This window comes from Dreissena polymorpha, chromosome 4, assembly GCF_020536995.1.
Source record: "Dreissena polymorpha isolate Duluth1 chromosome 4, UMN_Dpol_1.0, whole genome shotgun sequence".
NCBI classification, from domain to species: Eukaryota; Metazoa; Mollusca; class Bivalvia; order Myida; family Dreissenidae; genus Dreissena; species Dreissena polymorpha.
In genome coordinates, this window is record NC_068358.1 from 114,191,689 (window position 1) to 114,209,251 (window position 17,563).

At 35.8% G+C, this 17,563-nt stretch overlaps 1 protein-coding gene across 1 annotated transcript in view; it reads right to left on the reverse strand.

Annotated features, from left to right (window-relative positions):
* Positions 1 to 735: 735 nt before the first annotated feature.
* The window catches only part of LOC127878715 (uncharacterized), a 102,229-nt gene continuing 85,401 nt past the window's right edge, over positions 736 to 17,563 (reverse strand). Inside the window, exons 5-8 of the mRNA XM_052425247.1 lie at positions 15,256 to 15,471; positions 11,254 to 11,442; positions 9,819 to 9,896; positions 736 to 878 (exon numbers count right to left, since the gene is read on the reverse strand). Coding sequence (XP_052281207.1) covers positions 736 to 878; positions 9,819 to 9,896; positions 11,254 to 11,442; positions 15,256 to 15,471 — 626 coding nt within the window. The remainder of the gene's footprint in view (positions 879 to 9,818; positions 9,897 to 11,253; positions 11,443 to 15,255; positions 15,472 to 17,563) is intronic.

A 17,563-nucleotide genomic window follows, 5' to 3' on the forward strand; every position in this document is an offset into this window, starting at 1 on the left:
ATTAACTTACCGTCTGGACAAATATTCCCAAAACCACAAGGAACATTAGGGTCAGAGGCCCCATGTCTACAACTGTATGTTGCCCCACACTTTCCAGAAACTGCAGTAAGTCCACTTGTTGCACAGAAGTAACCCATTGGGCATGGATGACACCTTGGCCAATTAGGTTCTGGCTGGTATGTCCCTGGTGGGCATAATTCAATGGTACCTGAATGAATATTGTCATTAGCATAGGTTATGCAGACAGTAAGCTAACTGACATAATGACTTATCTAATTGTCAGTTTTTAGAATTTTACCTGTGAGGCGAAACCAGAATGGCCCTCAATGACCTTGCATAGCTCATTATTTTCACAAGTCCTCTAGCCTACAGTATACAAGCATATTACTCCAGTGACAATTTCTATTTGGCTGTTTTTAAACGTCAAAATAGTGGCCTTAAACCATGTGACCACCATCTATAAAGACAACAAAATAGTTATTTCAGCGACCGTCGTCTATGTACAGTAGTCTAAGAACGTAGGCTGAGTACGTACTTCGGGTGAGTAAAGACCACATGTATTGAAATTTATGTTATTTCAACCGTTTTAAAAAAAAAAGGTTTTTGCGTTGTCGTTTTGAATTATCTTTTTAGAGTGTTTTGTATACCAGCGTTATTTGTTTGTTTACAGGATTTATACGGCGAGGTGTTAAATATCTTGATACTTATTGTGCATACTTTGGTGTTGTGCACGTGTTAGCAGGCATACTGTTTACTGTGTTTCTGCTTGACGATGTCAAGTAGGTCTAAAAAACACAAGGACGATGTCCTGTCAATGTTCGAATCCTCTGAGGGCGAATTCTCTGGCTTCGAGTGCGATGAACCTTTCCCCTCTGGTGCTTCAAAGAAACTTAAATATGTGTTAAAAAGAGTTTATGACAACAACAAAAGTGTCCCAATTGAAAAGTCATTTCCAATTAACCCATTGGGTGCCACTCATCTAACATTAACAATAAAAAAGGTCCGAATGCGACCCGTCCGAATAGTGAGTCTTCTTCCGGTAAACAAAAAAACAACGAGGCTGCTGTCTCGAATGGTAATTTAGTTGACCTTGATAATTTGAATGAGGATTTGATAAAGATAAAGAAAATAAAGATCAAATTAAGGTTTAACTGTATTTTTCGGACAAGCTAATAATGTGTCTGTTGACCAAACTTGTCCAGAGGAATATGCCTCGTTGCATGAGAACTCGGATATATCCGATTTGGACAATATTTTGACACATAACATTCATGATTCATTATTCAATGAGAACAAGAATGAGGGTGAAGATGACCCTTTTTCTTGGGATTTGCCAAAATTAAAGGCCCCTGACAAAGGAAGCCCAATTTCTGAGTGACTGGCATCACTAATCAATACATCTTGTATTCAGCAATGTCAGATTATTAAAATTATTGACAAATTTAATTTTCCCTCAAATTGTGACTTTATGTCAGCTCCTCGTGTTAATGAGGAAATTTGGAGCGATTTGATGAAGTCTAGAAGAGTTTAGACAACAGATAAGTCTTTGAAAGACATACAAGGGCAGGTAACATCTGGAATGATCCCAATTTTGTCAATGGCAAATATTATTAAGCCACATATTGCACAACTTACTGGGAATTAAGACTACATTTCGGATGCACTGACATTGCTGGGACAAGCTCAGTTTCATCTGAGTATTAGGAGGCAGAATTTGTTAAGACTCTCACTAAAATCAAAACAAACAGTTGTAGTCTAAGTACTCCCATTACATCATATTTGTTTTGAGATGATGTTTCAAAAGACTTCACAAAATGCGAGACTACTGTCAAAATCGGAAAATTTGTTCCAAATATCAGATACCCTAAATATTCACAGGTTGTCGGCCCAACCAGAAATCGGGGCTATAGGGGAGCTTGAAGCTCGAGGCCATACAATTATGCCTTATATGGCTATGGCTTTAACCCAAGGGGTATGGGCAGACAACCCAGGCCAGTCCATATGGACAATTCGGCTATCAGCATAACCTGCAAAGAGGGGGCAGAAAACCTGCAGCAGTAGCAACAAAAACATCAGCTGCCCCAAACTGAAAGCGAAAGGTTTTAATGCTACTGTAAGTAATTCAAAAAGATTAATAATTTAATGTCGTGTTTTGATTAATGGAAAAAGATAACGTCAGGCTCATGGGTTTTAGACACTGTTCAAGGATACAAAATTAATTTTGAACAGGCTCCAATAGAAGTAAATATTCCAAATCAAAATCAAATTTTCAGAGATTGAAACAACCTTGATTGACAAAGAAGTATAAAAAATGTTTTAAGAGAGTGCAATAGCATATTCTTCTCACGAGAATGGAGAATTTATATCTAATTTATTTTTAGTTCCTAAACCAAATGGTAAATATAGACCAGTTATAAACTTAAAGCAGCTGCATGAATATGTTCAATGTGATACATTCAAACAAGAAATTTGTGCATTAGTTTTGGAACTAATACAACCAAATGACCGGTTTATTTCCCCGGATTTGCGTTCAGCCTATTTGTCTATCCCCATTCATCAAGACTGCATAAAGTTTTCAAAATTTATATGGTAAGATCAGTTATATTCATCTGTGTCTCTGCTGTTTGGCCTAAGCACTGCACCCTTTGTATTTACAAAAACATTGAAGCCAGTTTATGCTTCTTTTAGGACACTGGGAATAATATGTTCTTATTACATAGATGATTCAATAGGAATGAATAATGACAGACAATTGTGCAAGTCAAATGCTGAACTAATTATTAAAACATTGGAGTCTTTGGGTTTTATTATTAATGACGAGAAATCCGTCGTAGAACCCATTAAAAGGATTACCTATTTTGGGTTTGTGATTGACTCAGAACTGTTTATGATTTTATTGGCAGAGGATAAAATACAAAATAAATTAAGACCATAGGGGTGAATTTATCTATTAAAAAATTCATTTTAATAAGAGAGCTGGCATCTTTCATTGGGTTGATCATAAATTCATTTGATGCTGTCCTTAAAGGACCGTTTCATTACAGAACATTAGAAAGGTTCAAAGTTCAGGCTTTGCAAAAGAATCCAAATTCAACAGTTCAATTAAATCCTACATGTTTGATGGAGATATATTGGTGGATTAAATGTTCAAAACAAACATGGCACAAATATACGTCAAAGTTCGATTACACTATGGATTCAAACTCATGCCTTCAATGCTGGTTTTGGGTTTTGGGTCCTATTGTGTTGATGAAAAATCAACAAATGGAAGATGGTCTATTAATGAATCAAACAACCATATTAATTTCTTACTTGCAATATTGTGTCATTGAAATATTGGGTATCAGATAAACATGACATACATGTAGGGATTCAGTCAGATTCTTTGGTAGCCATTGCATAAATTAATGATTTTGGTGGAATGGCAAATACTACTTTATATTATCTGGCGAAAAATATTTGGGAATGGTGTTTGGCAAGAAATGTTTTCTTAACAGCATAGCATATGCCAAGAAGAATGTAGAAGCAGATTAATCGTCAATTAGAGGTGTATGTTTTATGGATGCCAGATCCAAATGCTTTTGCAAAAAATGCATTTTTATTGAATTTGACCAAATTTACTCCATAAATGGAGTCTCATGGGAGCTTTTTAAATAGAATCAGAGAAGATAATGTCGGACAGGCATTGATTGTATGTCCTTTCTGGACAAGTCAAATTTGGTTTCCGTCCTTACTACAGTGTATGATTTCTTTGCCTGTCAGATTACCCTGTCGCAAGGATATTTTGAAGCTCCCATACAACGACACACAACATCCGGGTGGTGCGGTGGTCTAGTGGTAACACACTGGTCTACCATTCCAGAGGTCCCTGGTTCAATTCCTGTCCGGGGCACTGGAAATTTCAGAAATGCTTCAAGTGTTTCCCACCCAACAAGAGATGTACTGGTATGAAACCCGGGTAATTCTCGCGTGTATCGGTGCTATACACTGAGCACGATAAAGAACCAAGGGATCTATTCGCAAAGAGCTAGGGTATCGCACCCGGATTCCTTGTATCTCAATACTGTCTCTTCTGCTTGCTGTCTCTTCAGCAAAAACAAAAGGACCCCATTGGAAATAAGTGCTTGCACTTTCATGGGTTATCCTTGACCGCAAGGTCAAAGAAATACAACAACAATCCAATGGTGAAGAAGTTGCAGTTGATTGTAACAGTTGTGTCTGGAAATCCCTTGCTGATAGAGCAGGGGTTCTGAAATATTTTAAGAGTCTAATTGTCCACAGACAAGTTGGACCCACAAATTCTCTTGTCCGTACCAAAGAAGTACTTGTCCGTACTTTTAAGATAGATAAAGGAAAAGGTCATTACTAATTAAGCAAATAATACAAGCATACACTTTTGTTAACTTCTATTTTAAATTATAAACATAGTTAACTAGAAAATTGAACAAAAAATACAAGCAAGATGTGCATATAATAAGATCACGTTTAAGTCACACATGATACTAGTCTTATTTATAAGACGCGCAAAGAATTTAGAGATACTTTTTATGTGGGCTAAATTCTTTGGAACTCAAATATTACCAATATAAAAAGTAGCTTAATATTTTACAGCGTCAACAAGTTCGACTTACATGATACCATCTCGGATATGTAATAATCTCAACATGACTAGACAATTCACTTGAAATAAAATAATCTCCGTTAATTATAAGTATATAATTATCCGCTATTAAAGGAAACTCCTTACGAAGTTTACATTTACAAACATCGGCAACGTTTTAAGCCAAGGAAAATCAATTAGCCAAGACTAAAAAAATTCTCGTTTCCGCTTGGCGTCGTATGTTTATATTATTCATACTTGGCTTTTCTCTTCTTTTCCGACGCCGAACTGATTTTATCATTGGTCTGATTAGCGTCATGGCTAGACATTGAAGTGGTTTTATTATATAAAAATCGAATGCAGGTCGTTAGAACATGTATGCGGCCATTTGCAATGTACGAAAAGTGTTATTTTAAAATTCTTATGCGTGATTGGCTGTTGCTATACACATATGTGCTGGTTTCTCTATTAAAACAGGGACATAGGTCCCTGATTAAAATTGTTTTCTTATGCATGATTGGCTGTTGCTATATATACTCGTGGACTGGTTTACCACATTAAATAATTATTATCGGAAAATGACATACCTCCAGTTAAAAAAGTGTGCTAGTCCGCAGATTAATCAAAAGCTATTTATATAAACTTCGTTTTTTATTTTCGAAAAATATTGAAGTTTCGTTCTCGAAACAAATTTGACCATGGAAATTTTACTTGTCCCCGGACAAGCCAGCTTTCAAAAACTGCTTGCCCGGAAGGGTAAATTGACGACTCGGACAACTCGGACAGCATATTTCAGAACCCTGTAGAGGCAGATTGCAGAAGGCATCCTTGACAGCTGGCGATCAGGAACAACGAAAGCAGTATTCATCAGCTTGAAAGAAATGGACTTTGTGGTGTAACATCCACTATAAAAATCCTGTTTGTCCAACTCAAGAACTAATTTTAAAATAGTTAATTTAATTCAAGAACAAGAATAAATCCTATTATGGAAACATTGAATCCTGAGTTCAATGGTTCTAGTATTATTATTACTAGGTTTGTGAAGAGACTTTACAATACTATTCCACCAAAACCAAGATATAAGTTTACTTGGGATGTCAGTAAAGTTCTTCATTTGATTTCTACATTGATGCCTCTTGATAAGTTGTCTGTAAAACTTTTTACATGTAAATTAACAGTTTAAGTAACTTTGTCAACTGCCGCAAGGGAATAGACATTAAAATCTCTTTGTGTAGATAGTTGTGTTTTGGAGGCCGATAGGGTCATGTTTAATTGTGGTGATAAGCTAAAGCATACCAACCATGTAATGATCATTGTGAGGGCTTTTGAAGATCCTCGACTCTGTCCTGTAAGGACTTTAAATGTTCTCTGTCTAAGACAAAGGATTTAAGAAAATCTAGACAATTGTTTGTTTCTTATTTAAATTTTAAGGCTGTATCCACCTGAGTACCATTGCCAGATGGCTAAAATATGTGTTAGATCTTGCAGGTGTTGATACAAACAATTATACTGCTCATTAATTTAGAGGAGCCTTTGTTTCTGCCGCGTTCATGAAAGGTTGTAGAGTGTAAGACATATTAAAAACTGCTGATTGGTTTTGGTTATCAGTTTAACATTTCGAAAAAATCTATCTTAAAATATTGAGCATTCTGAAAGTAATCAGGCTCAGTCATTAAGTACTGTTGTTTTGTCTAGAGAAAGATAGTAGTATTAATTGAAGAGACATGTTGTTTCCAAAATGTACTGAAAATAATAACAAGTAAAAGTTTGATTTTATTTCCCGTTGTAGAACTCATATCTGCTGGAATATGAAGGTTGTTATTTGTCATTTCTGATGTGCATCTATATTATTGTTTTAATAAGTGTTTTCAAATATCAGTTACGATTATATTTGTTTGATAAGGTTTTAATAGACATATAGGAATGCTCTATTTTTGACTATGAATTTCCACTATGAAGATTTTTCCCCCTAATTACGTAACGAAAAATGGTTTTTAGTCAATTATTGATCATTTATCATTTGTACTTTTTATCATGGACATATCATGGTTCAAACAGAAATCTCAAACCTAAATTCAAGCACTTTTCAAGGACTTTTCAAGGCCAAATTTTCATTTTCAAGGCCGAGAACCGTACGTTAGTTTCCTTTAAAAACTGCATTTTCAAACCAGATTAACATAGTAAATATCGTTTTTTATTTGCTCAAACACATTACACTTATTCCACAATAACTCATACATGTTATCCATCCTTAACTCAATGAGTCTCACATATGTACAGTACAGCCAACGGGGCACAAACATAATCCGCGGCTACGCCACGGCCAGATTATTAGTATGCGGCCGCCGAATCGTGTGTTCACGCGGCGTATCGCCGTGGCAATCAGCATCGATCCGCGCAACGACGCAGAGTCTGTATTAACCTCGCGTAATTTAGCGGAGTAAATCCGCCGCATACGTACGCGTCAGAGCGAGTGAAAAGATATCCACCTACATGTACATACATGTATGTGAATCGTAGAATTAATTACGCGCAACTGTTAATGTTTCGTTCGATTATCATTATTAAATTTGTAATCCGAAACACACTTCAGAATTTTAATGCTAACGCGACCTTTGGCAAATTCTAGCGTCAAATAAACAGTGCTAAAATATCCTTTGTTTCATAAAAAGCGCGCGAAAATTATGCAGACATGTAGAACGTTGTTTGGAAAGTTTGGGTGTATTTTGTGTTGTATAAATACATGAACATCACGTCAAGCGTAAATCGCGTGTTCAGTTGAAAAAAAAGCCCCGATTAGACGTTATTTCATCATCTCTATGAATAGTAACACATGCCAAAATGTATTTGATACTTAAGGAAATATCGAGAATGTTTGTGTATCGTAAATATTTACCAGCATTTGCTTTTAAACTGGAATATACAGAATTATCGGGTAATTAGTAGCGATATTAACTGTATAATATGAACAAAATCAAACGTGTTTACATACACATATTCAAACAATAGTTATAATAAGCTGATAATTAACAAAACAACAAATACGTCGTCACCGTCTTGATTATTGATGTGGCTTCAAACTGCTAATTTTCTCAGCTTAAATATAATAGCAAAATCAACATGCAATTAATTTATAAATCCACCATATGCTGGAGCCTTGACCACTTGTATGTGCAAAAACATAATTATGTGACATTGTTTATGTGTGAAATACATACACTACGGGCGGGAAACAAACTTAATTGGCCAGACACATTAACTATGCTTACATGTATATGCTAATACAATCCGCGCACAATACATTTATTATAATTTTAATTATTATTCTTATTGTTCTTTCAAAATTTGTTAACTACATGTAACTAAAAAATTTAAAAAGATTTTTTATTTCATGATGCGCATCGACTCGGCATCATGTCGCGGATCGCGGCATGCCTCGGCGGACAGATGCGAAGTTTCGCGGCGAAATGCGACTTGCCGCCGCCTACTGACGCGGCATCGACTTGTTTCCCTTGCCGCCGCGGATCGCGAAATACGTTTGTTCCGCATTGGCTGTACTGTATTTACTTTTAAAAGTTATTACAAACAAACACATTGTCTCTTTCTATGCTCACATCAAACAGACTAGTTCATTACATTTGAACAGCAGTCAGTTACTATAACATTTTGTCTTTAACAGAATTGATTTCCTTTTCCAGTTCTTCCAGCTCTCTCCTCTTATTCAGTTAACCACCCTGGTTTGAAACGACACTTCCCCATCCCTGCGTTTTCACTAGCAAAAATTGATCACAATGGAGAACCTCTGACGTAGTACACATAATCTGTGACATGTACACAACGTTTCGTACTAAATAGTGTACGAAACTTATATTTCGTATTCAACTTTTTTTGCGCAAAGGAATTTATGATAAATTTTCATAATATTTCCCTTAAGAACGATTTAAGTAAAATAATTAAAGCCATGATAAAAGTAATTTGAGCATAAATAAACATTTTCAAGGCTTTTTTACATGAAATAAGCACTTTTCAAGCACTTTTTCAAGGCCAACCTTTGTTCAAGGGCTTTTCAAGCCTTGGACTCGTTTTCAAGCACTTTTCAAGCCCTGTGCGAACCCTGCATATGAAGCTTAAAAAGGAAGAAATTAGAATCTTATTAGAAATAGTGTCAATATTATTTGTATTATGATATAAAAATTGCGTTTATTGCATATGATTAGACCATACAACTTTCATATGTTAAGGAGTGTATGATATGCTGAATACAAATATAAAAAAAAAATTTGAATAGTTTGTTTGATTCTGTTTTGGGTGTTTATGTTGTCGTCTTTAAAGATGCTTGTACACTGTACGCCGGGGGCCTTGTGAAAATAATGGATCCCCCATCCAAGCACTTGTGTGATGGATGGGGGACATTATTGGAACAATTATCGCCAACATAAATGACTTTAAAATCTATGAGCGCCTCGTGCATTTTGTTGTCTTTATAGATGGTGGTCACGTGGTTTAAGGTCAAAATATTTACCTTTAAAAACAGCGAAATAGGCTGGTCACTGGAGTAATATTCTTGTATACTTTCAGCCTCTGGCCTTATTCCAAAAATGTCCACCATCCATCACACAAGTGCTTGGATGGGGGGCCCATTTTAGTTCGTCAAACTATCATTTTCATCATAGTTTAAAAAGAAGCTAATTTTATGTAAATTGAATATAAATCTATAACATTATTATAAACCAACTTGTTACAGCAAAACAATAAACTAATTATTTATTAATAAATTGTGTAAATGTTTTTAAATAATTTTGGATTTAAGGCCCTTCAAATAAAGAAAAGTTCATTTGTGGATAATCAAAATTGGTGCTTTTCATTAAATTATTTATCGGTGTGCGCTGCTCTTGAACTCAATATTGTTTTAACAGAAAATACATTATATAATAGGGAAACACCATAAGGTGTTCATCTTGGAAAAAAAATTGTCAGGCGAAGAAACCCCATAATGTGTACATTTACAATTTAAGATGGACCTGTCAGTGTGCTTTCCCCGTTGTTCAGCCAGTCAGCCTTGTACTTAAAGGGACCGCCATATTAAAAATTATTCAAGGGCACACGGCTGTTTCAAAATGCTAATACAAGAACATACCCAATTAGATTTGTTTTTGTTTAAAAAAAAGCTGCATGAAGATACATGTTTGTCTAACGCATTGATAATAATTGACCTTACCTTCAACAAGGTAAGATCCTGGTGGACTATATTGTACCCCTAGAGGATCAACAACACCTGTGGCATATGGACAGGTACCTGAAACACAGTCATTCATTGCATTAAACAGAGGGTAACTCCAGTTAATTGTGAAAGAATTACATATTTTCGAAAAACAGTGTTAAGGCATTAAGCTTTAATTTCCTTGTTGAATACTTAATCCTTTTAATGTATTCAGCAAACTGAAATTGTCTATAAATGGCAAATGCTATGTGCCTCTTATCTTCACAGTAATAAGACAAATTTAGTTTTTTTTGTGTTTTTAAATTAATTGATTATGTACTATTGTCCCTTTTAAACATAGGTTCAACAATTTACGTCAAATATAGTTCAAAACAAGAAATGTGTTTGTCAGCAACACTATGTTCCCTTCTGCGCCGCTTTGATTTTTTTTACCTTTGACCTTGAAGGATGACTGTGACCTTTCACCACTCAAAATGTGCAGCTCCATTAGATACAAATGCATGCCAAATATTAGGTTGCTATCTTCAATATTGCAGAAGTTATGGCAAAATGCTAAAGTTGGGGCAAGCAAACAGACCAACAGACAGGGCAAAAACAATATGTCCCCCACTATCGTGGTGGGGAACATAAAAACAATATTTCTTGTTTATTATGTGGACAAATCTATTGATAATTCTGTCGAGACTGCATGATTTGGTTATACACTCGGTATATTTAAGTTTGTTATATTTTGAGAAAAATAAAAACAGTCAGAATCCAGATTATTATCTACAGTGTGTATTCTAGACCCCAGAATTGTGTGATTTGGGCCATTTTCAAAATTATCACACACAGTTTCAGCATATGTGCAAGAAAATTCGCACATTTGATATCTTTTAATTAATCTTAAGAGCTGCTGTATTCCTTTTTGCATATCTTTTAAGAGACACCAGAAGTCTAAGGGAATAAACTTTTCGATAGGTGGGTGAAAAAATTTTTGATAAAAAGGACTAATGGGCAAATAAAAAATAAATTTAGAAACTCACTGGATGTTACTTGTAAATGTTAACAGCAGAAAATAACAAACAATTTTGTAAGTAGTGTTGAAGAAGAGAATTAATGATTTGCTGTAGTTTTTTTTTAAACTAACCATAGTATTTTTCACTTAATGTATGTGTAATACCTGATGTCACATTTTTGGACTATTTAGGTCAATGGTTAAGTTTATGTGATATACCCGAGGTCACAATGTTGAAATATTTAGGTTAATGTTTCAGTGTATGAGATATACCTGAAATCACATGGTAAGACTCTTCGGGTCAATGGTTAATTTGATGTGATACACCTGAGGTCAAATGATTGAACACTACAGGCCAATGTTTGAGTTAATGTGATATATTTGAGGTCACATGGTTGGATTCTTAAGGTCAATGGTGGAGTTTATGTGATATACCTGAGGTCACATGGTTAGACTCTAGCACAATTATAAGTTCTGGATCCACCCACATCACATCTAGGAAATGTATTCCGTCATGTTGTCCCATGAACACTACTGGAATATGTATTTGATTGGTATCGACACCACTCAATGCAGCCATTAACCGGGGTATTGTCATGTTGACCAGAGGGGCGTAGTAATAATCTGTAACAGAGCATATAAACGGAAGGGTAGTTGCCTACACATTAAACTGCACTTCCATAGTTGCCTTAGCATTCTAATGCACTAATAATTAACTCCATGACTTAACTTAAATTGTATTAATAGAAACATGTTTTGGTATTAAGAATGGCATAAAATGCTGTATTTAAGTATGCTTACCAATTATAATGACCCCTTTTCCTCCTGCAGATTGAACATTCAGCGCCTGCAACAATAAGCTAAATAAGACAAGATTTAAATTGATGATGAGCTTGTCATTCATCTTACATATGCATTACAGTACAATGTCAAAAATTGTCGGACAACAATATCACTATAGTGTGTTAAGAAAATAGTATTTGGTGAAAATAAAATCAGGAAATAGAGGTGGGATCTTATTTTGTAACCAAAGTTTAATTTGATATTTTTACATGAGCCTTGCTCTTGGAAAAATGATTTTCATGCTTTCATGAAAAATGTAGACCCAGAAAAGTATGCGCAGTATTCAAACATGGATTTTGGCTAAAAAATAATTCCTTTAAAAAACAAATGCCATAAAGCGTAAACTGTTGTTCCTTATTAGACTGTTCGGACTTGTGTATTAAGCCCAGTTTTCCCAAAACTAGTCTCATGTTACTATGTAGGTAAAATAACTAGAATTTTTTTTACAAACATGTTTAACTTTTCTGCACATTCTGTCACTTACTGGAACTCAGGAATGTATGGATCATTCCGCATAAGAATTAGAATGTGCAGTCCTTTCCTATGCTTCGTGATGAAATATTTGAAATATCAATTTATTATTGAGTCAATTCGTTTCAGACCCACTTAAACTTAATTCAATTAAACAAAACAATCATAGATATTGCAAACTGATGACTACATGCTCTGTGAAGCCCAAGTCTCACTATTGCCGGTACAGCCCTGGTTCATCCCGGTTTGCTAACGACCGGCGAGAACCAGGATGATTTGTAGAAATTTTTTAACGTGGTCACACTTTTTCCTGGTGGCGCACCGGTTGAAGATGGTTAACAATCCGGCAGAGTCCCGGTCAACCCCGAACTATCTACGGTTTATCCTGGTGAAACCCCGGCAGAGCCCTGGTAGTCGCCGGTAATGCCCAGGTGGAGCCCCGGTGAAAGTCGGCAGCGTCCCTGCAGAGCCCCGGTGTACCGTAACTTCACCGGCACTCACCGAGGCTATACCTGCATCAGACCCCGGCAGAGCTACGGCCACTTCCCGGTAACTCCCCGGTCGTCGCCGGTAATCCTCAGGCGGAGCCACGGTGAATTCTGGTGGCGTGCCGGCAAAGGTTTACCGATGTACTGTAGCTATACCGGGACTCTACCAGCATTTATTGAGGCTCCACATGGGCAACACCGTTGCAGTAGCTCTGCCGGGGTCTGTATGGGCCCTGGTGGAGCTATTATAGCCGTCCCGGTTGTTGCCGGTGCCGCTCCAGTCGTTGCCGGTCCTTCTCAGTTGCCCCCAGTTCATCCCTGAGGTATTTAACATTTCAATACTTTCCCGATGGAGCCCTGGTTGTCTCCGGTCGTCCCTGGTTCATCCCGATTGTCCCCCGTGGAGCACCGGTTCATCCCGATAGATCCCGGATCATGCACCAGGGCTCCACCGGCATCAGAGAGACTGAGCATTAAGGAAGCTTAAAATGGTGATGGACGCATGTAGGGATTGAATAGAAAAATATTATAATAGCCCCAAATAAGCAAGTTCAGCTAAGATGTCTAAAACAAGAGCGTCAAAAGGTCCTTTGAAACTTAACTGTTTGAAGCAGATAGTATTCAAAATGTTGCACATTAGACTGATTTTCAACAAACCACAGTTACTTTTAGTATAGGAACAATTATCATAACCATGATTCATGACAAGTAAAAACCAAACATGCAAATTCTAGACAGTTCGCATTGTTTTATAGTCAATTGCCTAGTTTCAAAGTGACCATTTGTTTCAAATGATGGGACACGATATCTCAACTGACTGTGAAATCGTTAAAACAAATAATGATCTTAGAAAGGTTTGTGAAGAAGGAGCAAATAAATCTGACTTCTAGAGAAGTCACAAACTCGTTCTTTAATTTGAAACAGCGAGCAAGTTTTTTACCCTAAATGTCAGACTTTCAAACTTTCAATCTCAAACAAGATATCATTAACACACTGGGACCCTTTGGTATAGCATGCTGATCAATTCTACCATATTATTTGAAATCCCATTAATGCTTGACAAACTTGTGCTCTGGACAAAGGTTTTCAGAACTGAATTCCTAACTTTGACATTGCTTTTATACCTTGGAACCAGGTATTGGAGCAAGAAACTACCTCTAAAAACCATTATCATTCTATGTACCCTAAATCGTATAATGCTTATCAAACTTCTGGTATAGGTTGTTGAGTGTATAACAAGTGTTATACTATGCATAAATAACTTGAAAAGTCTGTAAGGTATGGAGTGGGAAACCCTTGACCCTTACATACCTATTGACAAGAAAAATTAAATATATTGAACTGAAAACAAACATAAACACTTCTGGTATGGACATATTTTTCAAGACTTATTTCATAAATGCAACCTTTGACTTAAAATTTTCAACTTGATTTAATAGAACTTAAAGCCCGGTTTGTAAATACAACACGGGCTCTCATCATGCAGGCCACTTCTGCAACATTATTTGCTAGTCTGTCCATGGTAAACAAAGTTATGCTTAGGAAAAGGTGTTAAGGACTGACTCTAAAAATCAGACCTTTGGCCTTTGACCTTGAATTGCGACATTGACTTTGAGCCTGTTTCTTGCAAATAACAGGGGTTTTTCTGCCTATTTTGGGAAAAGGAGTCTGACCAAATTGGGAATTTTTATCGACAAAATTGTCCATTTTGGGAATTTTCGAGTCGATGAAACGGTCAATTTGGGAATTTTATCATGCTTAAATAAGTAGGTGGTTTTACAAAAAAACATGTTTTTATTTGTTATTTTGTCTTCAAAAACAAACACTGGTAACAGGTAAGTAACTCACACAAGTCACAGCATGATTATTCTTTCCTTTCTTAAAATAACATTAGACAGAAATTGACTACACATACAAATAAAATGTTATTATTTCCAATTGGATTCTTCAACTCATAGCCACAATAGGCAAGCCAGTTACATTTAACAAAACATTAATTTTACTGCTACATTATTAATTTATTTAACGACTATATCATTTTACCTGATACTTCACCGCTCATTACATTAGCACCATCAAAGCCAACAAATCTACACCGCCGTATGTCGATCCCTTTTCCAATGCAACACTGCTGTAGTACTTATCGTTATGGGAAGCCATGCTTGAAAATAAGCGTCTACAGATTTGGACTAGAATGTGTATTGTGCGGCTCTATATACTTCTTATAATGCGGAACAGTTCGAACCTTATCGCTGTCAATGTTGGCAGATGCATCCGACAAATACACCTGCTAAAATCTGAGTCGCTAAAGGCTTAATTACGTCGCGGATGAAGGGAAGTCACTCTTTCGATATAAATTATGTTTACTTTTTACGATTTTGAAAGAATTTTTTTTTTGGAATTGGGAAATATGTAATCAAAATTCGATTGGGAACGGGTCCGTTTGCTTTGGGAATGCCTCCGTTGTCCGGAGGCGCAGACAGTGCAGAAAAACCCCTGAATAATGTATCAAATATATCCCCCTATCAACAGCCTAAACTTTCCACTCAAAAACATGCTTGAGTGTTCCCATAATATGGCCAATGCTGTTTTTTGAACTTGCTATACAAGCATATTACCTGCTTTGAAAAAGTACATGCTTTGCTTCGATAAACCACAGCAATTCTTTCATCTAATGGGACTTCAGGTGGTGTGCACATGTCGAACGGAGTTGCCTGTATCAACTTGCCAGAAACTGATGGCCGTGTAAACAGATCATAACCAAACAAGGCTGGTACTACTTGGTAGATGTCTCCAGAGTGCAGTGATGATGACACCCTCATTGAAACTAATTTCGAGTCAGGGTCTGATACTGCATGAAATACAAATACATTACAGAGGGCAAAGGTTTTCTAAATCAATTCAACATGCAGCATGTCCAAACAAGACAATCACATTTGGAAAGTACTCATTACATTCATGGCAAAATCTTAGTCAGAACTTACACACTTCCATAATAATACTTTCGACTTAGGCTTAATTGTTTGTGGTCCTATCATGAAGAAAGGATTGTAAAATTTAACAGGTGTATTTAATGGTTTGTTCCATCTTATTTGTTCAGTTTGACCTTGACCTGTTTACCAAAAAATCCTAAACTGTGATTGATTCTCTATTTGTCATAAAAACACTTGGTGGGGTGCAAAGTTTTAAGAGCATTAACACAGAGGTTTCGAAGTATACACAAAAAGCCTATTTCACAATTGTTCCAATGACAACCTTTAAGAGAGCACCATATTTGGTGCATGCAACATGTCATCTTGATATGATAATATATGTTGCTGATAAATAAACTTATTCCAAAACCTTTAATACATGATATAGAAATAGTCCTTACCGTCACACAAACATCAACTATGAACAAGACTTTCAATGTCCAATGTGACCTTGACTGTTAAGTGAGCAACATGGTTTCTGCATGCAATACATTATCTTGACCTGGATATTATTTCAGCCAGTTCATTTTTTAAATCCCAACATGCACAATAAAGTTATTGTCCAAACAGAAACATCTACTTAGGCTAAACCTATATAATTAATATGTCAAAAGCTCAAGAGTCAACAGCGACCTTAACCTTCAAACAATTAACATAATTATTGCATGTGACATTAACCCTTGATAGCATCATCAATTTGAAATCCAATCATGAACAATTAAATTATGACACACACAACCAGAGAGAGGAGTATCACTATAATAGTTGGCCCTTGTGCAATTATGAAGATGGAGACATAAAAAATATTTCATTTTTAAGTTTCACATGTGTATTTATGTCAAATAACAAATACATAATAAATGCATGAACACATTCTATACTCTGCTATTAAAAATTGACCCACTTTATTGGCTAACAGGATCATAGTTAGCTGAAATGAAAAGTGATGTAGCATGTCAATCTTATTGTTGGAACTGAGTCCATACTGACCGTTACAGGTTCGTTTATTAGGGCTTTAGTTTAAACCTATTTTTTATCAGCTAGATTGCACAGAAAGCTTACGGCTTATTTGAAATGCTCTTGAGTCTGTTTCCTGGGACTAAAACCAGTACTCTGTGACTATGGGGGAAATGTACAATACGCTACCACAGTGGGTAGATAGATTTATTTCGGTATCATGGTGCAAACACAATCAACAAACATGCCGTATTTATAAAATAATACATTTAAATACAAACATGAGAATTAACCATTTCATGCAAAACAGTACCAAGGATAAACACAAAAAAGGGACTGATCTCTTATTTCCATTGAGGTCCTTGTTACTGGTGGTCTAACAGAGAGGGACGTGAATTGTTGCTAAATAATATATCACAGATTTAAACTAAGCATTAATAATACTTGAATTAGTGGTCATTATTGTAGAAATATCAGTTAAAAATGAGCACACACAACATAAAGTAAATAAATTAATTACGTAGTTAAAATAGTTATAGCAAATAAAAATGTACCACAGATAATTACAACATTTACATCACAAACTGAATAGTAAAATGTCATTAGGAAGCGGAATGCATTTAAAAAAATTACACATGATACCGATTACTTCGTAAAATAGTATTATAAAATCTGACTTAAAAATTAGTTTTTATAAAACTGACTTAAAAAGTGGTTTTTGACGGCAACCTTTATAGTAATAAAAGGAGGTTACCAATTCCATATGTTACAACCCACAAATGCAAAGGACTTGATACCAAAACCTTTAACTTTCAGAATTGTGAAAGAACCTTTTTCATGGAACCTTGTATTATGACCATGTGTTTCCTTTACCGGAATGAAATGCTCACCCATATAATCAGGGGCTGTACCATCAACAATTATAAATACTATTATCAGAATATTTTGATAAACTCGTTTTGATACTGTGAGCCATTTTAATAGTTTAGATTGCTCAGGAACAATGAGTGACCG